Below are 24,917 nucleotides of genomic sequence, written 5' to 3' on the forward strand. Positions count from 1 at the left end.
CCCAAATTCTTCTTGCCCTCCTAAACAGCACATTTCCAGTTTTAAGAAGTTCAGTCGTCATATTTTGGAGCATTGAACACGCAACATTTGTACAACCTAAGAAAAAGGTCAAAGAAAACACACAGCAGTTACATTTTTGTTTAAATATCTAATTTCATGGTGTAGATACTTGGACAAAAAGGCAGACTGTCATGTCTTCATTTCAGAAGCTTTGAAGATTGTTTTAGGACTTCATGCATAGGGGTATACTCTTTTGAAGATCTGCCTAGTTCAATGGTTCATTGCATTTAAATTGGTCTTTAAATACCAGTACTGAAAATTCTTTTCCGTTTACAACATTTTAAGCAAAACATATGGGTATGGTTTTCAATTAGTGTTTTAGTGTTCTTCTGTGTTGGAATTGACTTTCATCACATTTCATAGTGTGACTGAAAGCTATTGCACGCTGCATGTGCACATATTGTACAGCACATTTTCTTTGGGACCTTTGGAAACACCTGTTCTAAATGAACTTCTATGGTCTTTATTTTGGTAGGATTTTGTTTGAATTTGTGATTGAGTAATGTTTTTTTCCATAGTCAAATACCTTTTGACTGCACATCTTATAAAAAATATCTTAAGTTTAAGAGAAGTTTTTTTTGTGTTTTTTTGCAGCATACAACATTCATAAGCAATAATTATTGACTGACACAGTGCAACTATCCCTGGAATATATAAAGCAAGACTGTCACAAAGTCACAAAAATAGATTATCTGCTGTAAAAGATTTTTTTTATTTAAGATGAGCTTCTCTGTCCATCATACCCTTACAAAGACTGCTGTGCTCACAGCCACCACTGCTAACTTTTCTGATGGTGCTGACTCTTTCCCCCTATACAAATCATTCATCATTTCTTCAAACAAATAAAGATCAACTTTAAATGACAGGGGTCAGCTAGCAATGGATTTTATTGCAAATCTCTTTACCGTTCCTTTCCTATAAACATATTCAACAAAGAATAAACCTGAGTTTTGACATGTTTGACTGATTAAACCTTCTACTCCACTTAGTAGTTTGTGATTTAAGTTGCAGATGCATGCTGTCTGGCACATATTTGACAGTACACAGTGTCTGAGCAACAAAAAATTGTTTTTAACCTTTATCTCTTATAATTATTTCTACACCAAAACATTTGAACAGAAACCTATTGAAAGTGTCTGATTTCCAAGCTACATTATACTTTGGATTAAAAAGCTCTATTATATAAATGTCAAAACCTAACATTGCTGGATGATTCTTAAATTGCTGCCAAGCGTTGTCTGAGGTTTATGATAAGAAAGCTTGTAACAATAAAAGCAGTATCGTAATGGTCCATAGAAGACTGCAGAATAAAGATGACAAGGGAATGTGATCTGACAGGTCCTTTGTCTCCTTCACTTTCCCATAGAAAGCAGAAGAGGAGGACCTTGTTCTAACACCTGATGGAACCAGAGAATTTCTGACTTTTGAGATCCCATTGAATGACTCTGGCTCGGCGGGCCTGGGTGTCAGTGTTAAAGGCAACAGGTCAAAGGAGAACCATGCAGACTTGGGCATCTTTGTCAAATCAATTATTAACGGAGGAGCAGCATACAAGGCAAGTCCCCGTAATCTTCTGTTGACATTTTTAAAAAAGTGATACATTTTTTAAAAAGGTTTACAAACTTTCTTCAAGGCTGTTCCGTGTGTAGCACCGCACGTAAAATGTCTCTTTTTAGGTCAAATAGATGAAATGTAAGAAAATGAACAAGGTATGATTATATTGCACATGATCTTCTGTTTCAGCTTCCTTTCACATAGTGCAGTTCAGTAATCCTCTGCCACGGTTTCTTCTGTAGTGGCTTGGAGAGAGAATGCTCTAGACCAGTGGGTCTTAACCTTTCCTGCAGCCTGTACCTGTTTGGTCCTCAGCATGCGGTCTCGCGCCCCTTATCAAAAATCGTTGAAGTAATTGGTGCTTTCAGTGATTCACCTTATTAAAAAATCTAGCATGTTGCACATCCCAAGGTTAAGAACCACTGCAGTAATCATCCCTGTGACTTTCAGCACCACTGTCTCCTCACAATTTAATGGGCATTTCATAGATTTAATTCAAATTGTAGGTACATGTCATTCTAAGTTGTAGTTTTGTTTTCACAGGATGGAAGGCTCAGAGTAAACGACCAACTCATAGCAGTTAACGGAGAGTCGTTGTTGGGAAAGACCAACCAAGACGCCATGGAAACATTGAGAAAGTCGATGTCTGTAGAGGGTAACAAGCGAGGGATGATACAGCTGATAGTTGCAAGAAGAGTTTCCAAACGAAATGAGGTAATAAGAGATTATTGAATATATTACTCACTAATTAGAAACATAATCATGGGTTGTGTAATTGGTTAGCTTCACTTTGGAAGCATGATGTAATTGTTTTTCTATAGGGATTCTCTTGGTAGCTTGTTCAGAGCTCTGGCTATAGAGATGCAAGGATTTGTCTGCTGGGAATGGGAGTGAATCTTTAACCCACCAAGCTTTGCTGAATATTAATTGTATCTTCTTGCTTTGATGCTCTTTGACATGCCTTTCTTCTTAAGGCGCAACTATAAAACCTGTCAAAAGAGGATTTTGAAGAGGTTTTAACTGTACTGCAATGTTAAACTTCTTGTCATGTCTCTATGAAGATTCATTCTGATGTTTTAACAGGTGGCACTTTTAAAATTGATCAAGATCATAAAGGTTGCAGGAAGTTCGTAAAAATCAATGCAAAGTTATAGATAGGAAAATCTGGCAATTGCTCAAAGACAGGGAAATTTGACTTTAAAAGTGAGTTAAACCAGGTGGTTCTTATCAGGAGATTGCAGAGGTGAGAAGGTTGACACTAATTCTTCTCCTGTACTGTCTTCGTAAATGTGTTCTGATAAAGGTTTGCTGTAAGAAATACTGGTTCTAGCCCAATTTTTTGCTGATTAATATGCTTTTATTTTTTGCATTTCTATAAATTCATAAGATCCCCCACTGAACAATTCTACCATTTCTGCTCTTCACTTTGACTATGAATTTGAAGAAATTTAAATTAATTCCTAATTCTAGGGCAATGAGACATAAATGATCAACAGAAAGAGTTTATTTGCCCAGATGTAATGTATAACTGAATATTTAAGTAAAACAAACATTTTGATCCATTTTTGTTTACATTGTTGCACATTTACTGATGCAAACTGATAATACTCTAGGCACATTTACGTTACTTAAGTATGTTTTCACTTGTGAGCAGGTGGCTTTGATTATTTTACTATTATCGTTCCTTCTAAAAACAAAATAATGAGGGTACAAAACAAATTGACTAATAAGCAGCATAATTAACCATTCAATATTATTTTAATGAATGCAAGGTCAGCGAAAGATACTTCTTAATTTGAATCGTCAATGGCTTTTGCCCTGGAACACAGATGATCACCATAGTGGCGTAGATCTGCCGTTCCATCTTATCATTCTGTGTAATTGTTTTCACACTGCACTGGTGGTGGTGCAAGAAATTTCGTGAAACACGTGTTTTAGCAGAATGACTAGTTCACTATCTGCTTAAAGTAATCTGCTTGCTCCTAGGATAAGGATATAACACTGAAAGCTGAGTGACACATTTGTCTTCTGAGGTCCAGAGAAAATCCCAGGTGGTGGCAGAGAAAGCTAGTGCTGGACAAGACAATGCAAAATCATAGTTCTTGGACTACAATGGCATAACTTCAAAAAGCAAGAGCTGTCTCAACAATCCTAATAAAAAGGGATGACCTGGCCTTGTGAACATTCACTCACAGACTACTGCTGTACAGGAAAAGTGATGAAACACTCCATAAATGCAGTCAAGATTGTCAGTTCTTTGGGATACTATACCAGTTTTTTTTTTAACACTGTCATTTTTCATACTGAAAACTTATCATAAGCCAAGAATTTGAAAATTTCCCTGTGACATACAATTAAGCAATAAGATACGAGAGGCCGTGCTATATTGTGGATATAGTCACAGTTCAAAGGTGTTGTTAGGCCGGACGTGAACTGTGACTATACTCACGATATAGCAAAGACCTCAAGTGCCTTATTGCTTTTATAAAACGGTCCCCAAATATGTGATTTCTGTATAGAAAGAATTTTAATTAAAAAATGTATTTAACACGAAAATTAAGCTGTTTACGCCTGAAAATATAGTCTCTCGTTGCTGCGCAACCCAGAAACACGGCCATAAGTAACATTTAACTAACAGAGAGAGGACATTAGCTAGCCAATATGATAAAGGAATAAATGGCTTATTTTTTGTTTATTTCTTTAGCACATTTATTTGAACTTTTCCATTGATCGTACAAGCATTGAAAAACTGTCCAATCCCTAGTTCGTCAGGCATTTTCTTATTTGCTGCGGGAGTGTTCCCACTGGTGCTGGTCTAAGTGCCTGCCAGGATATCACTCCAGTGCTTTGTCATTAAAATTGGGTTTCCAATAACGCCGTAGCGAGCTCTCGTTTTTATGTCCACTATAACAGACATAATCTCCCTTGCTTTTAACCGAGCGTTTGATCATTTTATAAGAATGAAAATGATTTAAACTATCCGACCTTATCATTCAACGAGAGCACAAAAAACAGTGCAGCAAAGACAGCAGAAGAAGACACATGTATCAACTACCTGAGAATCCAAGCCTTTTTATCTAAACTAAGAAGTAATCTTTAGAAGCCTATGCGATGTATTTAATTGACCGTTATTTATCAGTTAGCACATTGATATTTCTTTATCACTCAGTAAAAAGTCAAAATTCCTTCCGGGATGTGCGTATATCGGAGAATATAGCACGGCTTCGAAAACGTATCAGCCAATCGGATTTCAGGACAGGAACTATCCGTTTGATAAAATATTATAATTCCATAGGTAAAATAAACAGGATTAAACAAATGGTGTGTATCATCTTGACCTGCTTACAGGTTTGCTCCCTGCAGTCAGGTTCTCTGATTTCTCAGTCAGTTGCTGGTTAAGCTAACTGATGCTCAGACTGCTAACAGGTGCCATATTGCCGCTTGCACATGGAAAATGAAGCATATATGCATGCAGTGTCTTAAGCTGTTGTGTCCTGGGCATTTTGCCAGCTTTCATACTTAGTGAAAAAATAATCCACATTTAATTGACAAAAGTGAGAAAACTGCTATGTTGCTGTTTGTAAAACCCTCATGTATTTCAATCTGGCCATAAGAGAAATATTTTTATTACAAATGTTTAAGGGCATTTTTGTTTTTGGCAAAAAAATTGTACAATCTTTCTACCATTTAAAGTGCTTAAGCTTTTATTGTTTTCTAGGGTCAAAAACGAATATAATTAATTAATTCATGTATGAAGTGGTTATAACGTTCAGTGTTGTCTTAAAGTTGACTGTACACCTTTATTTCATGAGACGCAACTAGACAATTTGGCATATATACTCCATACTGTATATACTCCAGAGTCAGAGGTCTCTTGCTGAAATGGTTTGGTACCCTCTGCACTCCTCTTTAGGTAGCATTGATTGAAACAGTTTGTGAAACATTTGTGTTTTCTTATTTGTTCTCAACGATGTATAATTGTGGAAAGTGGTTATATAGCATACAGATCATGAAATGATTGCGCCTGATTTATTGCAGTCGAGCAATGTTTGAAACAACAGCTAAATGGCAGCTTTTCCATGCACTACCAGCTGAAGCTGAAGCTTAAAAAACATTACTAATATATCAATTTTATTTTATTTGAACTTCTAACCTTATTGTAGTTTAGTGTGTAGTGCCGAGGAAGACTAGAAGTCATGTTGTGACATTTGTAAGCACTTGTTGTAGTGATGGTTAATATATCAAAATATTCCTAAGGCGGTGTTGATTTATATAGCTACAGGTCTTTCACTTGGTCTGTGACAGGCTTTGAGATGAAGATGGCTGAAGTAGTTCAGGTACAGTAGGTAGCTATGTCACCATGCGTAGGCTACAAAGGAACAAATGAAAGTTTATTCCATGCTGAAGAGAAGAAAAGAAACAAAATGTTTTGGCTATGGAGCCAAAGAAAAAGCTGTGTGAAGAAGACCCCACAGCCGAAAATTGTTTTTCTTCTCTTTTCAGCATGAAATAAACCTTTACTTGTTTGTTTGCGACATTAAGATGTGATGTTTTTATAAAGAGGGCAGTGTAGGTGGCGACAACTATACATCTGAGCAAAATCATTGTAAAGGGATGCCTGGCATTTTGTTTTTGAAAAAAATATTTGAAAGATATATTCACCAGTTGAGAATTTTATAGAGGCTGCTGTTACAGGAAATACAGTAGTAATAGTACAACAAAGGTTTGCTATATAAAGTAGATTAATGATTAATAAAAATAAATTAATTTTGTGAACCAACAGAATATACTGTAGAGAATATACTTCACTCTATCACTTTATTGGCCATATACAATTTCTTGTATTAGGAATTTGTCTTTTCGCATAAGAACATTTCAAAGAACATTTTTCTAAAATCATGGGAATTCTTGATGCCAGATTTTTTATAACGTTTATTTTTGATGCAAGCAATAAACTCCATACAAATAAAGTATAAAAGAACAAGTAATAGGTTTATTCCATGCAGGTGTCACCTGAAGAAGGCTCCACAGCTGAAACGTTGTGTTCTCTTTCTTCTTTTTTTCAGCATGGAATAAACCTATTACTTGTTCCTTTGCAGCCTACGCATGCTGACGCAGCTACGCACCTAAAGTATAAAAGATCTGTTAAAAGATTGTTTAAATAATAGTTTATAAGAAAACAATGTAAAGAGGATATTTACAGTATTTTTTCAAGTTGCCAAAACCATATTACATTTTTTTGTCTCTTACAAGACTCATACTGTAAATAGACAGTCATGTTCTGTGACGCATATCATCATTATCAAGCCTTGTGGTGAGGTTAGTTCCTAACCTTGGTTTCATTCCTGTGAGAATCAGATTGAAATCTACTCCAGGACATTGAAAGCAAAGGTCAGACATTATCTGTCCATCACATGGTTCTTGGAGAAAATGAGTTGTGATGGTGATTGAAGAAAGAGATGTAGTCACTCCCTGAAGGGAGAGGGTTTGTCCAAAGACGCAATTGATGATGTTTCGTTCCCTACAGATATGGTGAAATTGAACTTCCTTGTTTACTATATGTGACTTGTTTGTCAACTTACAAATATGTACAGTATGGTGGCTTGTGTACGTGGTATGAGATCAAAAAGCAGACCCAATAACTGTAAAAAATAAGGCTTTCTGTGATACTTTCCTGGGTAGAATCCTTTCGATGCAGTCCGCTTGTCCATGTTACAGACTAAATGCGGCAATGAACTGCTAGAAAGCATTTTGGCTTCAGAGTATCACAATATAGAGCGTACTATATACAGCAGAAATAGACTATACAGCACAGATCTGTGTTAGAAATATGCACGATACTCTGTTCTATCTGACCGTGACATCTGTTCTTGTTTGCCTGCCCCATTCAGAGCTGCTAAAGGTCCTTGGAACGTCTCTTGGCCTGTGACTCACTCTACAGCCTTGGGCATGTCAGAGACCCGTGTTCAAGAATAGACTGGAAACTTGTCTTTTCTCCAAGGTTTTGTTCCCCTCCTGAGCTCATTTGAAAGGGCACCTTGGGATTTCACACACGGGGTTAGCAGAAAGGATGCTTATGACAGCCTTTGCGCATTTGTGTTGTGAAAGTACTACAAATTCTTCAGACCATTTCCTTTTCACTTTAATTTTTCCATAATTCGTTCTTTGTTCCGTAATGCCAGTGTTTCCAAATTGATTAAGCTGGAGGCTGCTTTTTGTAAGCATTTAATATGGGAACAGAGGCAAATGTCCCTGTAAAGCTGATTCCAGGTTATTTGCAGAGAACATGAATCAAACCAGCTGACTGTCTACAATTGTGCTTTTGTAGTGAAATCCGTGTTTGTAATGTATTAAAATTTATGCAGAATAGTTCATCATGTCAACCGAGGTTAGTAACATGTTTCACCTTTGTGCTTTTTCTATTGAAGAATGTGGTTTAAAATTAAATAAAGGACTTACTGTATTTCTACATCACCCATTGCATTTGTAAAAGTCTTGAATGATATTAGAGATAAATATATAGCTTGCAATAAACAGCCCTTTGTGTACCACACAAACTAAACTTTATTTAATGTAATTATTATTACTTTGATAATAAGTTTGTTTTTTTGCAAACACATGCCTAAGCCCACAGAACCTGTAACTATTGCCATGCAGGCAAATAACATTTCTCAGTTGTATTTAATAAAAGTATAAAATGCACAATAGTGGTTGGTTTCTTACATGAAAGTTCAAAATTATGGCTGTTCAAATACATTTTTAACTATTCTTGTGTATCATGTTCTCCTAGAGCCTTATATTATGGTGAGCCCTTAGCATTTATTGCATTTTCTAAATGATACAATCTCACAAGCAAAAATATTTATGTACTTTCGGCATTCCATAGTTAATCAATAACAGCATTGAAAACTCTGTTTCTTGAAACTGGACTGCTATTTCTTGTGGAGATCCAGACAGATACATGTTCTCAATGAGTTATTCTTTGAATTTATGCAGAGCAATCAGATGAATATATATGTCTGCATTGTAACTATTTCTATTTAAACTCTTTAAGGCAGCTTGTACATCTTGCTTAAATCTAATTTATTTGAATTGATGTGATTGCAGTCCCTTGATGCTATACAGAGTGTGTTAGGCTGTTTGTTGTTCCTAACTTACTTGTGACCTTGAGTCGTCTTAAAACATTTCGTAAATTGTAAAACTGCTATTACTGAGCGTATTATGTATCCAGCATTTTGTCTATAGCCAACACATAAGAGGGTTTCATTTCAGTTTTTTACTTGCAGTGGTTTAGCTGCTGGAGTCTGATCTTTAATCAGTGCAGACAATGGTTTCTACTCTTAAGCTGACTTGCCAGATCAGTACTTCATGATTCTTGCAGGTAAATCCCACTGTAAGTCACTGTCATGCTAATGTTTCCAGATATTAACAGTAGTATGTAATTACATTTAAATTACTAAAGCATTTTAAGAATTCATCTGTGACTTGCCTTACATGTTTAATTTGAGGCTATTGATACAACTGAATTGTTAAATCTCTTTTACACTCTACAATCACTGTTTTACAGATGCTAAATGACTTTATTTTTAATGTGACAAGATTTTCATTGATGAGTTCTTTGAGACAGTGGATGGGATCTGCACATTCTTTTCTACTCTGTGATTTGATTTTGCTATATAAAAGCATGTTGTTAGTGGGCTGTAAAGTAGTGTGTTTTATTACAATGGTATAGAACTATCTGAGTGCTGCTTGAGTTGAATGCACATGAGTAATACTGGGTGGCTGCTTCTGCTCTGTGTGTTTGCAGTGGTGTCAGTGAGAGTGGTACCACTTCTCCATTTGAGCACTATCTCATTCTTCCTGCTGGTGATTCAAAAGTAAAGTCATTTAGCAATAATTTTGTCCTCCTTTGCTTTCTCAGAAAGGTAAATGATTACTGCTTGTGACAAGCTCCAATCATTCCTTATCCACATCAAGGTTGTTCACAGTATATAGTTCATAAGGGCAAAAATAAACAATAATTTGTAAAATTGTAACACTGGCTATTTTAAAAGAGCTGCACATTATGGTTGTACCTGAACTGTGACTGTTGTCCCTTATTTGTTAAACACAGAAGCATGGAAACAGTCACATACACAAATCTGAAGCCATTTTCAAATGTTTAACATCTTTATAGTCTTCAGTATATAGTCTCTGTGTTATAATATCCAGAGAAGACGAAAAGGTTTTCCACCTAAATTCCCATGATCTAAAATTCATTACATATTTGTTGCATATGTCACAATCACAAATGTGATTCAAATAACAAACCACAAAAAGCAAAACTGTGTTCGTGAGGTGAAGTGTTCCAAATATTTTGTTAGACATATTGGCATTTCTTTTTGAAAAGTATTTTTGTATGGTAAATTTCATATATACTTATTTGTCAAAGAAAAGCTAAGTTTGTGAAATCCAGGTAAAAAGCAAGAGTCAAATATGACAAATGTAATTGACCATCTTATGTCTAACACCTCACACAGACAAAATCTGGCACAGACAAAATGATGGTCACGTATTTAACCAGATGATTCCTCCAGGGGATGATTTTTTTGAGCAATCTTGCCCCTCTGGCCATGGGCTGGGCCTGATTATTATGTACAATTTACTTTTCGGTGTGAGTCTGCTTAGTGTACCTCTTCATTGTTTATTGAGTGTCTCATTTAAAATACCTCTGTTCTCCAGTCTACATTCATTGTAACAGTTTACAGACCCCCCCCCAAGCTTAAGGATTCTTTTTTAAACGAGTTTGCCGATTTACTATCTCTGCTTTGTTTTGGATTTAATAAGATTCTTATTCTGCGTGATTTAAATATCTACATTGATTCACAGCCTACTAATTTAGCTCAGGCTTTTCTAGCTTTGTAGAATTCTTTGGTCTCTCAAAGCTTGTTCTCAATCCAGCTCACAAAAAGGTCATATCTTGGACTTATTCATTGTAAATGATTCTCTTGTTTCACACTTATTTTGAACTAAGTCTGTCTGATCACTTGGCTGTTCTCTTTGAACTAGAATTCCCTGTCTCACACTCTTCAACTTTAAGTTTTCCAAACGTGATCAGCTGACCAGAATAGGTCTTCTGATTCTGCTCACTCTTCGTTTTACTATCTCTGATACTCTGGATGACGAGGTGCAAATGTTTGATAGCTCTTTTTACCTTCTCTTGATACATTATCTCCTGTTAAAACTTAATCCATCTATTTTCACTGTCCAAACCAGTTGCATTCAATGCAGGTAGTCTCCTGCGAACTAGAACATAGGTGGCATCTTTCTGACTTGAATGTACATCTACAGCCTTGAAGGCAGAACTTGATTGAATGCAAAGAAGGAATGAAGTCTGCTAAATCTAGCAGAGAATAACCAAAACAATCCCAGATACCTGTTCTCCACCATCAGTTCATTTCTGAAGACCAACTGCCACACTACATCACCTGTCTCCTTTAAAAGTGGATGGTACTTTTAAAGGCATTGTATAAAATAGTTTATTAGACACACCGTGGATACATCCAAATAGATTTTAAAGATTCGTGAAACAAAACAGTGGCCCCTCTGTCCTGCACGACTCTTGCTCTGTTTCCTTGAATGCATATTATATAGTGACAAAAGCAAATGTGATGCATATTAAGGCTTCTATGGGGGAGAAGAAGTATTTATACACTTTATCTTTATTTAATTTCCTAGTAATCATTTAGACACAGAGAGCATTGTGGGTAACGACACTACTTTCTGTTTCTAGAAAAGCATATACTGTATACGGTGTCTGACATGACGGGCTTGCCCTGTCACTGTCAGGTGATCACAGTGGCGATCTCTCGTGAGTGGTGTCATATCCTTCATGTGGGGCCGGTGATGGGGGCTTGCACGGCTGCCATGCCCATCGGAGTAGAAACTGCAGCTGCCGGGAGGCAGTGGAGAGAGCGCTGGTGTCATGGGTGCCAGCGGCTGTTTCCAGCAGAGATTTTAAAGCGGTTGTATTTTTTTTGTTTCCGCCATCCCTCCTCCTTTCATGCTTCCTTGCCCATGTGCTTGTTCTGTTGTTTTTATGAGGCTGTTTGCCCTTCACATCAGAGCTAGCCTTTTGTAAATTAAATATTGTGAGCAAGATCGATTTGCTGAACTGACGGGGGGGAATCAATGGCATTTTTTGTAAAATGATGAGGCAGTCCTTTGGTTTGCTAATTAGTTGTCAGCTTTGTTTTTATTATAAAAACATGGAAATTCTAGTCCATTACTCTCACCTCACCTAATTTAATATTACTTCGCTAAAAGGTGAAGTAAAGTGTAGAGATGACCTATATTAAACATTTCAACAGTGTCTTGGATCTGAATGAAAAAAAAATCAAAACTGGCATTGGAGAAGTGCTCTGTGATGTTGTGGGAATGATCAAGAGTAGATCTGAGTGCTATTCATTAATTACAAACACATTTGGGCAACGTTTTGCATTCACTTCCTTTCTTTCTGCGAGTCAGTAAAAACATTTCCTAAGAAGCTGTTCTTCCTGAATTCCCAAAATTGTGGTGGTAGCTGTAACTAGCTTCAATCAAAGATCAATAATATATAATAAGGAAAAAATATATCATTAGCCTTGATCAGATGTTGGGAGACAGATAAAAGCAAACAGCATGATTGCCATGGTGCCTGTTTCAAAGGTGGCTACAGAAGAGAGTGCTGATCAATTGCGCCTTGAGAGAGTTATCAATCAGACTGTCTAGTAAATTTGTTTTTATGAGTATTGACCCAAGAGCAGTTGAAACAACACAGGCCCATCCTCTTGAACTTTAGTTATTTGTGCCAAAAGAGCATTTGAAGTGACCTTTTCTTTATAGCTTTAATGACTTTTTCCATAAGAAATTCATATCAAGTGATGGTACACTGGATAATGCTGACAGGGAAGGTGAACTGAATTCTGACAATTTATGAGAGTTACATATTGTATAAGAAAACTTTCAGTGGATACTGTATTTGTATTTTTCTGTCCCAAGATAGCAAGCCTGACTGGTGGCTTGTTAAGTCAATTTGGAAAATACAACTTATATTTTATAACAGCTTTAGCTAAATGCTTATATTGTTTTATAATAGCATCAGTTAAATGCGTTTAGAGTTTGACTTAAGCTTCTTTTAACAAACATTAAAGGTGCTCTGTATTCATTGACACTAAAACATCATCACTATACAAGAAATCATTAGTGTCTTTTATAGATGTGCAAAAACAGGATTGATACTAACTAGATACCAGTCCATAAAATTCAAAGGCAGCTGCGGAGCTACAAGTGATTTATTTTAAGGCTATCCAGTGCATCAACCAGGAAAGACATTTTCTGAGTGTGTACAGTAGCTGAGACAATGCCAGTTTGAGCGTTGTCTATGTCATTGTGCGATACTGACCATAGTTCTCCAAGCAGCCGTGCACTGCTGAGACTAACAGTGGGGTGAGGTTCCTTGGTTTAATGTGCAGCAGTAGCTCCAGGGACCTGCTGAGCGCTTGCATGCCTGACATCGGTGACTGATGCAGCACTCCTGCAGTTTGTAGTAACTCTCCTGTAAGGCACGCAGGAGCTCACAATGTGTCAAATGATGAATGACTCTGTCAGGTGAGTGTGTTAGAGGAGCACCTACATAGGTCTTGCCTCCCTGTGTTCTACCAGGGCTGCACCAACACACATGTGCATGTGGGGATGTGGGTGTAAATAGAAGGTAATCTGCAATTTTATTATTTTTCTCATGTTTTTTATTTGAAACATTATTTCTTGAACGTTTAACTGTAAATATATCATCAGGTAAAAAATGATGATAAGTCTTTAACCCCTCTCTTTTTGACTGCTTTCTTATGGGATTACACAGAAATGTTGCATAAAAATGCAATGCCTTTCCCAACCCCACCTAAATAAATATGCATGCATAAGTATTTAGTTTGGGCATTTTTTGCTTTGAAGTTTTAATTTGGAGTTGTTTGTTTTAGTAGTGTAAACTGGATCAAAGTTCCTGCTAACAGCAGGTTTGACTTATGTCAGTGTCATCATGTATAAAGTGTTTGTTTAAAGTTATTCATTCTTTTTTATTCCTTCACTGTTATTTATATCCTGGAAAAAGGCTCGCTTAGCAAAATGTAAACTGTTCAATATGGAAACTGCTGGTACGTATCTAAAAGCTCATAATCCATCAGGTACATGTTGATTTGCTTGGCAGAGTTGTTTCATTTTTTCACCACCTGTCTGTTTATAATTGTTTGATGTTACTGGGGAAACAATGACAGGTCATCGGTTGCAGTTCATATGGCATGCTTTTTGGACAACATTAGGACAGGGTAACAGATAAACACTATTTTCTGGATAATGTTGAAAGAACCTGGCATCTTAGGAATTGCAATAAAGGCATGAAGAGCATGTTGCAGGATTCAAGCTGTGATTTGGAAAATGAAAAAGATGAGTAACTCACAGTATGAACTGTTCACTTGTTCCTACAGAAACATTACAAATGAAGGAAGGCCGTTCAGTCTAGCTTGTTTGGATGCTAGTGGCCAACAGAGCTGAGAATTACATCTAGCCATTACTGGCTAGTTTGCTGTAAACATCAATAACCCATTGTGAAACCTATTCTCTTTTTCTTAAAAAAAGAAAGTCCTTTAGAAAGTCCATTGGGTTGGCTTTGAAAGTGTCTTACTGGATGTTGAAAGTGCAAGCCTGTGATTGATTCACATCCCTAGCATAAGTTGTTTTCTACAGTATGTTTAAGACTAAAGATATAAGAACTTAGTCTGTTGGAGGTAGGATATTTAATGTACCTGGTCTCTCTCTTTTCTGGAGTGATTTCACAGTGGTATCTTGGTGACCAACATTGTGCACAGCATTCTGTGATCTTACAAGTGCACTGTGTAATTTATAATATTGTAACGCAACGGGGGCTCAGGCGGGCGCCCTTGCCGCATTAGGTCGGCCCCCCACCGTCGGGGGCTCGAACCCGGGACTCCCGCGTCTCTCTGCAGGGACCCAGCCCGGTGAGCCAAAGAGAGATCTCCCTACAGCCCAGTAGCTGTAGTCCTGCTATCACAGGGAAGGGCGGTGACGTCGCCTGCTCTGGTACGCCGGCTCTTACACAGTGCCTGTCGGCCGTAAGCGTTACACTCTCCCCCGCTTAAATCGCCGTCCCCGGCGAAGGGCTATCCCACCCCGCTTCTGACACCAATGTAACGCAACGGGGGCTCAGGCAGGCGCCCTTGCCACATTAGGTTGGCCCCCCACCGTCGGGGGCTTGAACCCGAGACTCCCGCGTCTCTCTGCAGCGACCCAGCCCCGTGAGCTAAAGAGAGATCTCTCTACAGCCCAGTAGTTGTAGTCCTGCTATCACAGGGAAGGGCGGTGACATCACCTGCTCTGGTACGCCGGCTCTTACACAGTGCCTGTCGGCCGTAAGCGTTACGATATCCCTTGATATACCCTTTACTCTTTTAACTGCATACCCTACCATTCTTTGTTACTGCTTCCCCACATTCTCTTGAAGTGATATTTTTTATAAGCAGCTTCTTGCTCTGCTTCCCATTCTTTATTGATAGTTTGTTTTTGCTGCCTGTGTGTAGCACTGTACAACTCCATTACATGTCATTTGCCAGGTGTTTACCTTGTCCTGGGTGTTTAATAGAATATGGCTTGGTGTCATCAGATCCAACACACAAGTAACAGTCATCTATGGGGAAAAACAATTTTAGAAAATACAGATCCCTGTTGGGTGACATACGTTTTCTAAAGGTGAAATTAGGCTTTATTTCAAGCTCATCCAATTCCAGATGGGATTTTATAATCCCGCAGAAAAAGTTTTTATTTACCACATCGCTCTACCATTCTCATGTTACTTGACCAGTGCCTTACAAAACTAGAATCTTTGTCTTTTACACACTTTAATCCTCATTTACATGGTGAAAGTGGACCATGACCTTCCTTTATGTTAGTTGTTACTAATCTACAGGTTTTTTTCCAAGACAAAGAATTGAAAAATATTGTACAAAGTAAATGTTACTGTCTAAATCTTTTGCATTGTGTGGTTATTATTTAGCTGACATTCGGTGAGGCTCCCATTATAATTGTGTTGGCCCTTCAGTACACTAAACCTTTTCGATGATGTATGAGACAAAGCAAGATAAGTCCCGCATTTGGAACTTCATTAAACAGCTCATTTATATGAAAAATATGAGACCCTCCAACTGAAATAATACCAGTCAGGTGACCTCTGCAAACATCAGTCTCATCTGCACGGTATATTTTGTAGTGGGAGGGGTGGAGTCTTTTTTTTTTAAATTATTTTTCATGAATTCCTTTCCTTCTTTACTGCTGCTGGCTGCAATCCAAGACTTAAATGTCATGAAACATTAGTCTGTTGCTTTGACTTCAAAGCCAGTTTCATGAACAGTTTAGCTTGGAGGGATCTATGAGACACAACCAATAAGAGATTTTGACTTTTTTCCAGCTGCAAAGGAATCATAAATTCTCAGTGTTTTTGCTGGGCTGGATGCAGTTGTGTGGGAATCTCTGTGATTAGAATTCCTCAAGCTCAAGCTTTCCTATTTGCTTGCCCCCAAAATATTTGCTGGTTTCTGTTGGTGATTGGTCATGCGTGTTTATGAGTCTTTCATTTATAGTGGTCCTTATCTCTTGGAGAAAAAGATTCATGAATCAGTGCTGCTCTGGAAGTGAAAATTCAACATGTTAATATACGGTATATGGTTTAGGAACCAGCATTCCAGAATGTAATTAAAATTTAAAGGGTAAGGGGACACTATACTCCAGAAATGGTGTAATGGGATTCGAGTGATCAAGATTAAACAAATGTCATAGTGTCATTCATTTACTTAAACTTTTTGAAACAAACATACATTTAGATTAACAAACTAAAGCAAAATATAATTTTGAGAACAATTAATTTTTAATAATTGTAATTAATTGTTAATGTGAAGTGCTTGTAACAAAAAAAAACTGTGGCACAATCTCTAAGTGCCCTGCATCTGCAATAATCAACTATACTGTACAATATTGTGACCAAGAGTAAATTTTGCAGAACCATTTACTGGAGTGTACTGCAAGAGTTAAAATAATTTATTACTATTGAAAATCAAAGCTTTCACATATTACATATTACAGAGCTGTTTTTGTTCAGAGTTTGCCTTATTAACAGGTGAAGAATTGTTTTCTTTTGATACAGTTAATGGTATCATTATGCACAGTAGGTAGCATTGGTGCCTTGCATCGCTGGGTACCTGGATTCAGTTCTGGATCTAGGGTGTTATCTACATGGAGTTTGTATGTTCTCCCCATGTTTGTGTGGATTTCCTCTGGGTGATCCAGTTTCCTTCCATGACAACCCCCTCCCACCTTAAAATGTAAACTACTTTATATGCAACTACTTTTTATATATCAGGATTTATATATTCAATATTTTTATTTAATTTTATGTAATAGTTTAGCAGGGGTGAAATACTGGTGGTAATGGTAGGTTACATGCGTTCTGGGAAAACTTGCCTTGGTGTGAGTGGGTACGTCTTTCTTGCCTTGCGATGCAAAGGTGTACCCTGTTTTTCTCCCAGGACCAAAACAGGCTTTGGCCCCTGAATTGGATGAAGCAGTTAGAAAAAATCTATGGCTGGGTATTGCTAATGTATTGTTACTGGTACAGGTTCGTAAAGCTCAGTCAGACCAAATGTAGCTTAGTGAAATGAAAACTGGAAATTCATTATAACCGATCGCCGATCATTAGTTAAATGCTTCCTGTGGTTTCTTTATTGGGGACTGGAGTGTTTGTATTAAGTATAGCCATTCTGGGGAACAGCAGTGTGGAGCTGTGGTCAGGGCAGTTAACTCCTAACTGGGAACTCCTATCTGTAGAACTTTGCTTTTCTCCAAGGGTCTTCCTGTAGTGCTCTCCAGGCTGACATCGTGAGTGAGAATTTGTTCACAGTTAGCTTGTCTGGTTCAAGAACTTTGAAAAAGCCCCCACAAAGCACATTTGTATTATGTGGATAAAATCTGGACATAGATTGTAGCCTTTCAGAATCACAACTAACACACGCCAGACCCTCCTGTCTGTTTTGTGTATTGTAAAGGAAGAGCTTGCATCTATTGAAAGACAAGGCAGACCTGATTTACTATCTATTATGCTGTTTTACTGAAGTAGAAACATAAAATCAGAAGCATGTCATTGTAGTAAAGTGTCACATGAAAGCTGAGCAATGGCTGACTAGTCAGCACCCAGGCACCCACTTTCAGATCCTGTCCTTATTGTATTATCAAGAGCAGAGTTGGCTTGACAGGCTTGTCAGCTTCAGAAACCAAATTCTCCAGTGTTGGCTCATTGGCACAACAGCTTATAGCACCAGAGGGGATATAAGTATGTTTCCAGACTCTCAAAGAGCAAAAAATCGGGGAGCCATTGTTTTTTTATTTAGAGTAGAAATGTACTGATGTGTGGCATGACTTAATGGAGGGGTGATGCTAAATTTGGAAAAGAAAGGTGATTGTTATGCAGAGCTGTCACCACATATTATCTTGTGCTCCATCTAAAGAGCTCTGGTTCATTTGGCACCCAGTTGGGTGCAGGCCTGGGGTTGCAGCAGCTGGGCCCGCCCTGTGTTGAGTTCATGTGAAAGTGTCGCTGAATGTCCTGTCTCTTTTCTTCCAGCTGGAGACACCTGGGAGCCCTCCTGGTCCTGATTTGCCCCTCAACACTTCGCTAGATGACCGGGAACGCAGAATCTCTCACTCCCTCTACGGGGGAATCGAGGGGCTGGATGACAACTTGGCACCAAGGGTGCCAATGATGGGGAGGATGATGGGTAAGATGTCCCACTCCCTTCCCTGACTGCAGGCCACATGAGAAGATTACTAAAGTAAACAATTCATTTAAAAGTCAAAGCCAATGGAAACAATAGTAATTTCTAACCAGACCTTGAACCCTAGCTTAACACTTTTTTTCATAAAGAAATGAATTGAAGTGAGCATGTACAGTACGAGTGGTTTCTTGGGATAAGCTTAGAATTCAAAGACATCTCTTAAATAATTACGCCTCTAGATCAACAGGGTCTCTTGCCTTACTTTTAATTTGTTTTATCCTGGTTTGATGACACAAGCTCTGCAAACCAAGGGTTAGTTTGCTTCTTTAATGCTGTCAAAGTGAAACTGGAAGTTCTTTTCCAATCTGATATAAATAATGGCAGGAACAAATGGAAAAACTTGGGGGGGGGATAAACTTAATAAAGTACAGTTTAATTGTTATTTGAAAAAGACATTAAAATGTTTTTTTTTCATAAATGTGTTTTGTGTAGAACTTGTGCACAGTATACTCTTAAAGTTCAGGTGGGTAGCTGCGTCAGCATGTGTCGGCTGCAAAGGAACAAGTAATAGGTTTATTCCATGCTGAAAAAAAGAAGAGAGAAAACACAACATTTAGGCCGAAACGTTGTGTTTTCTCTTCTTTTTTTCAGCATGGAATAAACCTATTACTTATACTCTTAAAGTGTAGACTGAGGTTGGGAATTTTTCTTCATATTCTTGGTAGTAACGTCTACACTTCTGTTATAGTCTTATCATGTTATAATTAATTTCATTGAGACAGTGAAACCTGAACCTTTGCAGGAGTTGTTTAGAAAAAGACGTCCTGTTTGTAACTACAGTAAGTAATTTACATGCTATGTATCTGCAGAAACAGCCCCTTTGGACTCTGAAGAATAAGGCTCAGAATAATTTCTTGCATTTGTAAAACGCAAATCGTATTACTAGGATTGCTTTGAAGAATTCTGAAACTGCCTTATGATGCCCTGTGATCTCTTATCAAAGATAAGGACAAAAACTGTATTATAGTACACATTATCATATGTGAATTGATCTTTTTATCTTTCTGTTTAATGTGGAATACCTTGGATGCAGATTATGCAACATCAAAGGTTAAAAAATAAATGAATAAATAAGGATGAAATTCTATCAGTAAGGAAAATGGGATTTTAATGAGGAATGATTAGAACTTGTTTATATCATTGGTTTAAACTGAAGCAGGCTGCTTTTTTGCTATCTAGTTTTCTAACAGATATTTTATCATCTCTTTTCTCTGATATTAACTGAAAAAGACAAATGCTGAAAATGTTATTCGTTTTTTTCTATGAATTTCTGATTGTCGATTTGGAAGGTCTGAATTTAAATTGACCTCTGTGAGCAGAATAGATCTGACAAATCAAATTACATGATATTGCAGCCATGGAGTTGTGAAGATAAATGAATAATTGGGCTTAAATATCAAGGTAAAGGTAGATTTATGTAAAATTACACTTTTGTGTGTGACCCGTAGTAATTTTATTTGCTCTTGCTTCTAACTCTGAGAAATGTCCTAATATTTTTTTACACAACTGTACAAGGAATGACGTACATTAACTTTGTGCTCAGCAGCTTTAAAGCAGCTCAGTGGATTTCACAAGTAGCTGTTGCAGATCTAAATAATCAAGCCCATCACTTCATACATTAATGTTTAAAAAAAGCACTACAAAGATTCCCCATCTCTGGTTGACATGTATAGTTCTCTTTATGCCTTCTAAAACACAGAATAAATTGTGCGCAATAGATGTATCTTTTATTTAAATTTATTGCACATTTAATCTGAAACTGATGGCATGACTAACAGAACATGTGCAGGGATCTGTTCTAGAACCACTGATCTACTTAATTTATATCAATGATCCAGATTCTGGTACAGTTATTACAGCAGATTATACAAAATTGGGAGGATAAGCAAATGCTGGAGAAGCAGCAAATTAAATTAAAAAACCCATTTAGATTAAAATCAACACTGGCAAACTCAAAGGAAACACTGGAAACACTGATCTACATACTGTATGAAATAATATGGTGTTTCTGTTGAAGTCATTTACCTGATCTAGACAATGTAGGGAAGCAAAAAGACAAAAGAATGTTAGGATGTGTAAATCAAGAGATGTTAAAATTGTTTCATAATAATAATAATAATAATAATAATGATGATAATAATAACTCATTTAGAATAGTGTGTACATTTTCAATCACTCAGTTATAGAAAAGACATTGCTTCACTGAAATCAGTCAGGTCAAAAGAGCTACTGGATACATTCTGGGTCTAAAGGGAATGTCCTACACTGACAGACTGAAGAAACTGAAACTTTTAACTCTTAAGAACAGAGAAGATTACAAGTAAAGAAACAAGTATTCAAAATCCTCAATGGTACTGATAAAGTCAACCTTGCAAATATTTGTCAAAATGCACAATGTAACAAACCAGAGGACACATGTGGAAACTACATTGATGTGCATTTATAACAAAGAACACAAGGCACTTCTTTTAAAGATGGGTTGCAGATTATCAGAATTAGTTATCAACTTTATCAACTTTGATTAGTTTATCACCTTTTTCTGTTTTAGAAGTAATTTAACACAGCTATAATTAATAATTTTGACAAGACTATACTGAAGTGACTGAACTTTGTCCCAGAGTTGTATTGTATGTGTAGTAACTGAATTGTCTTTTGAGTTCTGTCACCATTCACTCAGACTGATTAGTTAGGGATTTTGTAGAATTTAATTGCTTGTGAAAATCACAGACTACTGTGTCACTGAAATATCCAAAGTCATTTGAGGAAAAAAGCCATTAATATGGCCAGATAGTGCTATCGCATTGATTCAGCAAGCACACACACATCTGTATTGATTTTCCAAAGTGTTAGAAGGCTATCATTTGGAACGCTTTCTGTCAGTAAGTGCTGGGAGTTGAACCTATAGATATACTAGAAAAGATCAGAAGCTGTTCAGTATCGTAGCGTTTTATAGCTTTTTTGCATTTACAACTACCTTAACTCAAAAGTTTCAGATTCGAGTTAACGGGCTTAAAGCCAGTTCATTCATGAAGAGATGAACATTGTCTACCTTGGTCTTCTTGTGTTGTGTTTTGTAGCACTCACTTTATTTTTTTTGCTTTAAAGCAAATGTATCGTTACACAGTATCTAGTTATGAAATGAATTATCTGGGCTCCACACTGCGTTGGTGGTTCAGTTTGCTGTAGTAGTAAAACAAATCCACACATGCCACACAAACATTTGAGTTCTACAGTAATGCTGTAAGTCTCTTCATTCTGAGGCCTTATGTCACAGAGGGGCTTTTGTGTATTTTGAGGTATTTGAAGGTCAATCTACTGTCCTTTCAGTTTCTTATTTGTAAGCCTCAGACCGAGAGAGAGTAACATGTCCTTGGCTTATGCCAGTAATTGAGTCTGACTCAATATGTCTTTTCAGTGCTTGACCTATTTTGACAATGGGAGTGAAAGGCTTTAAAGTTGACAAAACTTACACTCTTTAGCCCCCGTTTTTTTTAACAGGAAATAATCTACCTTGCTTTGACTGAGATTTATATATTTTTGGACTTCGTTTCCGGGGATTAACTTTACCCTGGTTCCTTATTTTCTTTAGAACAACTTTCTCCATACTCCATTGTCTGCTATTCAGTAACTTTGAACTAATTTATTTTTCTAGTGTAACGTTTGATAATGAATACATGCCTGATAACTTTCTATATTTAGCATTTTTATGTATTTTACAGTAATTCTGGATGATAATCATCTGGTGTTTCAGTCAGCAGATGGAAATTGGATTGGAGATAATAGATTTAATGAACTGACCTCTGCTGAACCAAAAATCAAAATCAATCTTTCAATATAAATGATACGGAACTACTACAACAGATGTTACACCATGTGACCGTTTAAAATATTGATCTATGTGCCAAGCTGTCATTGTCTTATCTACTGTAGTTCTGCTGTATAATTGTTGAATCATCACAGTTACAAGACATACAACAGTAAAAGAAAATAGTTACTGATCCTGTACAGGAGACTATCTTAGCTATTGACTTCTTTCACTTTAGTATATTATTCCTAATGCCTTGGTGTCTTGAAAGAAAACTAAAAGTAAATAAAATACTTATATTGAAGTTTTTAAATTGAACTAAAATACATACATTAAAATACAATATATGGAAATATTGTCACTGAATGGAAACACAAATGTTGAGTACTTCTGTCTTCGTTCTGAGATACGGGAGGAAAGCTCGCAAAATTATGATGAATGTACATGTTTAAGGTATCATGTTTCTGTTTATTCATGTTCCCTGTCAGTACTGTCTCTTGAGATTTGCACACGTGTACTTCTGAAATGCCTGGTCAACAATGTGAAAAGGGCACAATCTTTTTAAATGACATGCTGTCTGTATGGCATTTAAAACCTAAATTTTGAAGACATAGACATTACCATGACAATTTGTCCTAATTTAAATTAGGTATCCTTCTAGACTGCAACCTTTAGGTGGGTTATGTAATGTCAAAGGGACACTAGACTGAGCGATTGTCCTCTTTAGACCATTATCACACTCCTTCAGCATCAATCTTTCAGCCTTTTACAAATGCAGTGCAGCCAGGAACAAGATGGAAATTTGGCAAAGCTGGGTCATTGATGAAGGTTTTCTTAATTCATTAAAGGTGATTGTCTGACCACCACTGGAAGACCAATAGGATGCAAAGTGGGGGCCCCCCATTCTAAATTCCCTTTTAGCAGTGGGCGGGCATCAGTGCTCCCTTTCCAGACTCGGTAGAATTTTGGCATACAGATGTGCTTTGGTAGAACTCTAACCATTGCCATTCCTTTTTTCTTTTTTGAAGACTACATTTTAAACCATGTGGATTTGTTAATTGTGATTGGGTCAGTAGTGCTGTGAAGTGGCAGGAGTCGTTTGGGATAAATTGTCTAAGTTGTGACCTTTCACCCCCCGGACTGAGCCTCCATCAGCAGCTGAAAGCTGTAACACCAGATGGATGTCCCTAATGTCACTTAGGGAAAATGTGCTCATCCAATGTCGGTTCCATAAGTATAATTGGTCCGGTTTAAAAATGACTGTAAGGAGCATGCCACTTTCATCAAGGCAGTGGTTATGCATTGTGCTGAGACAGGGGGGAGGTGATGCTCATTTACGACCTGGTTTGGCTTCCTACTTTTATCCCATATTGTTTCTTAATCCTGGCATATACTATTTTCATTCTACTTATTGTCATCTGTTTGTAGCTCTTCATGTCGCTTTGAATGTAAAAATGCAGTCTGCTTTTTACCTCTTGGAAAGCTTTTCCAAGATCTTAGCATTGTGGATTTGCAATTTGCTTATGCTCTTAGATTTCTCCAGTATGTTTTAGAGGTTAAATGAGAAGAAATGAGTCAACATCAGACTAAATGTTAAGCTTTTAACTTATAAAAATAACTTTTAAAACACACACAGAAATGTATAAACATACTGAGAGTAGCAGCTGGTGTCTTTCATGGTATGTAATCATAATGATTAATCACAGGCCCATCGGAGCCATACAGCTCATACTGCTGTGTATTATGTTTTCTCAGTCTGAAAAAGGTACTGGAATCTCGTGTTTTCTGTGACGAACAGGAATTTGTTTATTTATATTTTTCTAACAATGCAGTATACTGCAAACTTACTGAAATAACAACTGAGCCGGCCATTCGTGTTGGAGATTGATGTTTATCTGATTTGATTTGCTCCAGAGTTTTAAGTGTCCCTATACTAGTTTCAGATTCCTAAGCAACAGTGGTCAATGGCAGATTCTGTGCTTTATTCCCCTCCCTGCTAAACTTATCCTTTCATTCTAAATTGTCATCAGAATTAGGGTCTGTAATTGGCTGAGCACGTCATACTCACCTGTTGTGATGTCTATAACTGACATGCATTAGAAGCAGGAGTTTTATAAAAACCATCTGAACTCCAATTATTTGCAACACCTTAGAATGAGGAGTTATTGTTTCTTTTAAGTAATTTTTCCATAAACTGCTTATCTTGCAATTAACGTTTGTAGACCACTATATAGTTTTATGACGGTATACACATGTAATGAGTATGGTATCTTTTTTCTATAATCTCTTGGCTGCATGCTTTTCTTTCATTAATTTTAAATGCTATTGTTAAAAAATAACAACTTTTTAAAAACATTTCACTTGGAGTTAATTTCCAAAGACAAGGTTAAGGTTTCAAGCCAGTTTTTGGCAGAATTTGCTACTGTATATGACACCTCATACCACCTTTTTCATAGTAAATGTATAAAAGATGTTTTGATGCCTATAAAAGGAGACATATACTGTATATCTGCACTTCATAAAGTAATTTCCTTTTTCATCCCTTATTTGTATTGTGAGACATTCACTTGATTTTTTTTATTGCTATA

At 37.0% G+C, this 24,917-nt stretch overlaps 1 protein-coding gene across 5 annotated transcripts in view; it reads left to right on the plus strand.

The window, feature by feature from the left end:
• The window catches only part of pard3aa (par-3 family cell polarity regulator alpha, a), a 428,925-nt gene that overhangs the window by 240,514 nt on the left and 163,494 nt on the right, over window positions 1–24,917 (plus strand). For all 5 annotated transcript variants that reach the window (XM_015338942.2, XM_006642876.3, XM_015338940.2 and 2 more), the window contains 3 exons: window positions 1,427–1,615; window positions 2,158–2,328; window positions 18,314–18,467. In XM_015338942.2, coding sequence (XP_015194428.2) covers window positions 1,427–1,615; window positions 2,158–2,328; window positions 18,314–18,467 — 514 coding nt within the window. The remainder of the gene's footprint in view (window positions 1–1,426; window positions 1,616–2,157; window positions 2,329–18,313; window positions 18,468–24,917) is intronic.

Source organism: Lepisosteus oculatus, chromosome 6, assembly GCF_040954835.1.
Source record: "Lepisosteus oculatus isolate fLepOcu1 chromosome 6, fLepOcu1.hap2, whole genome shotgun sequence".
Classification (NCBI taxonomy): domain Eukaryota; kingdom Metazoa; phylum Chordata; class Actinopteri; order Semionotiformes; family Lepisosteidae; genus Lepisosteus; species Lepisosteus oculatus.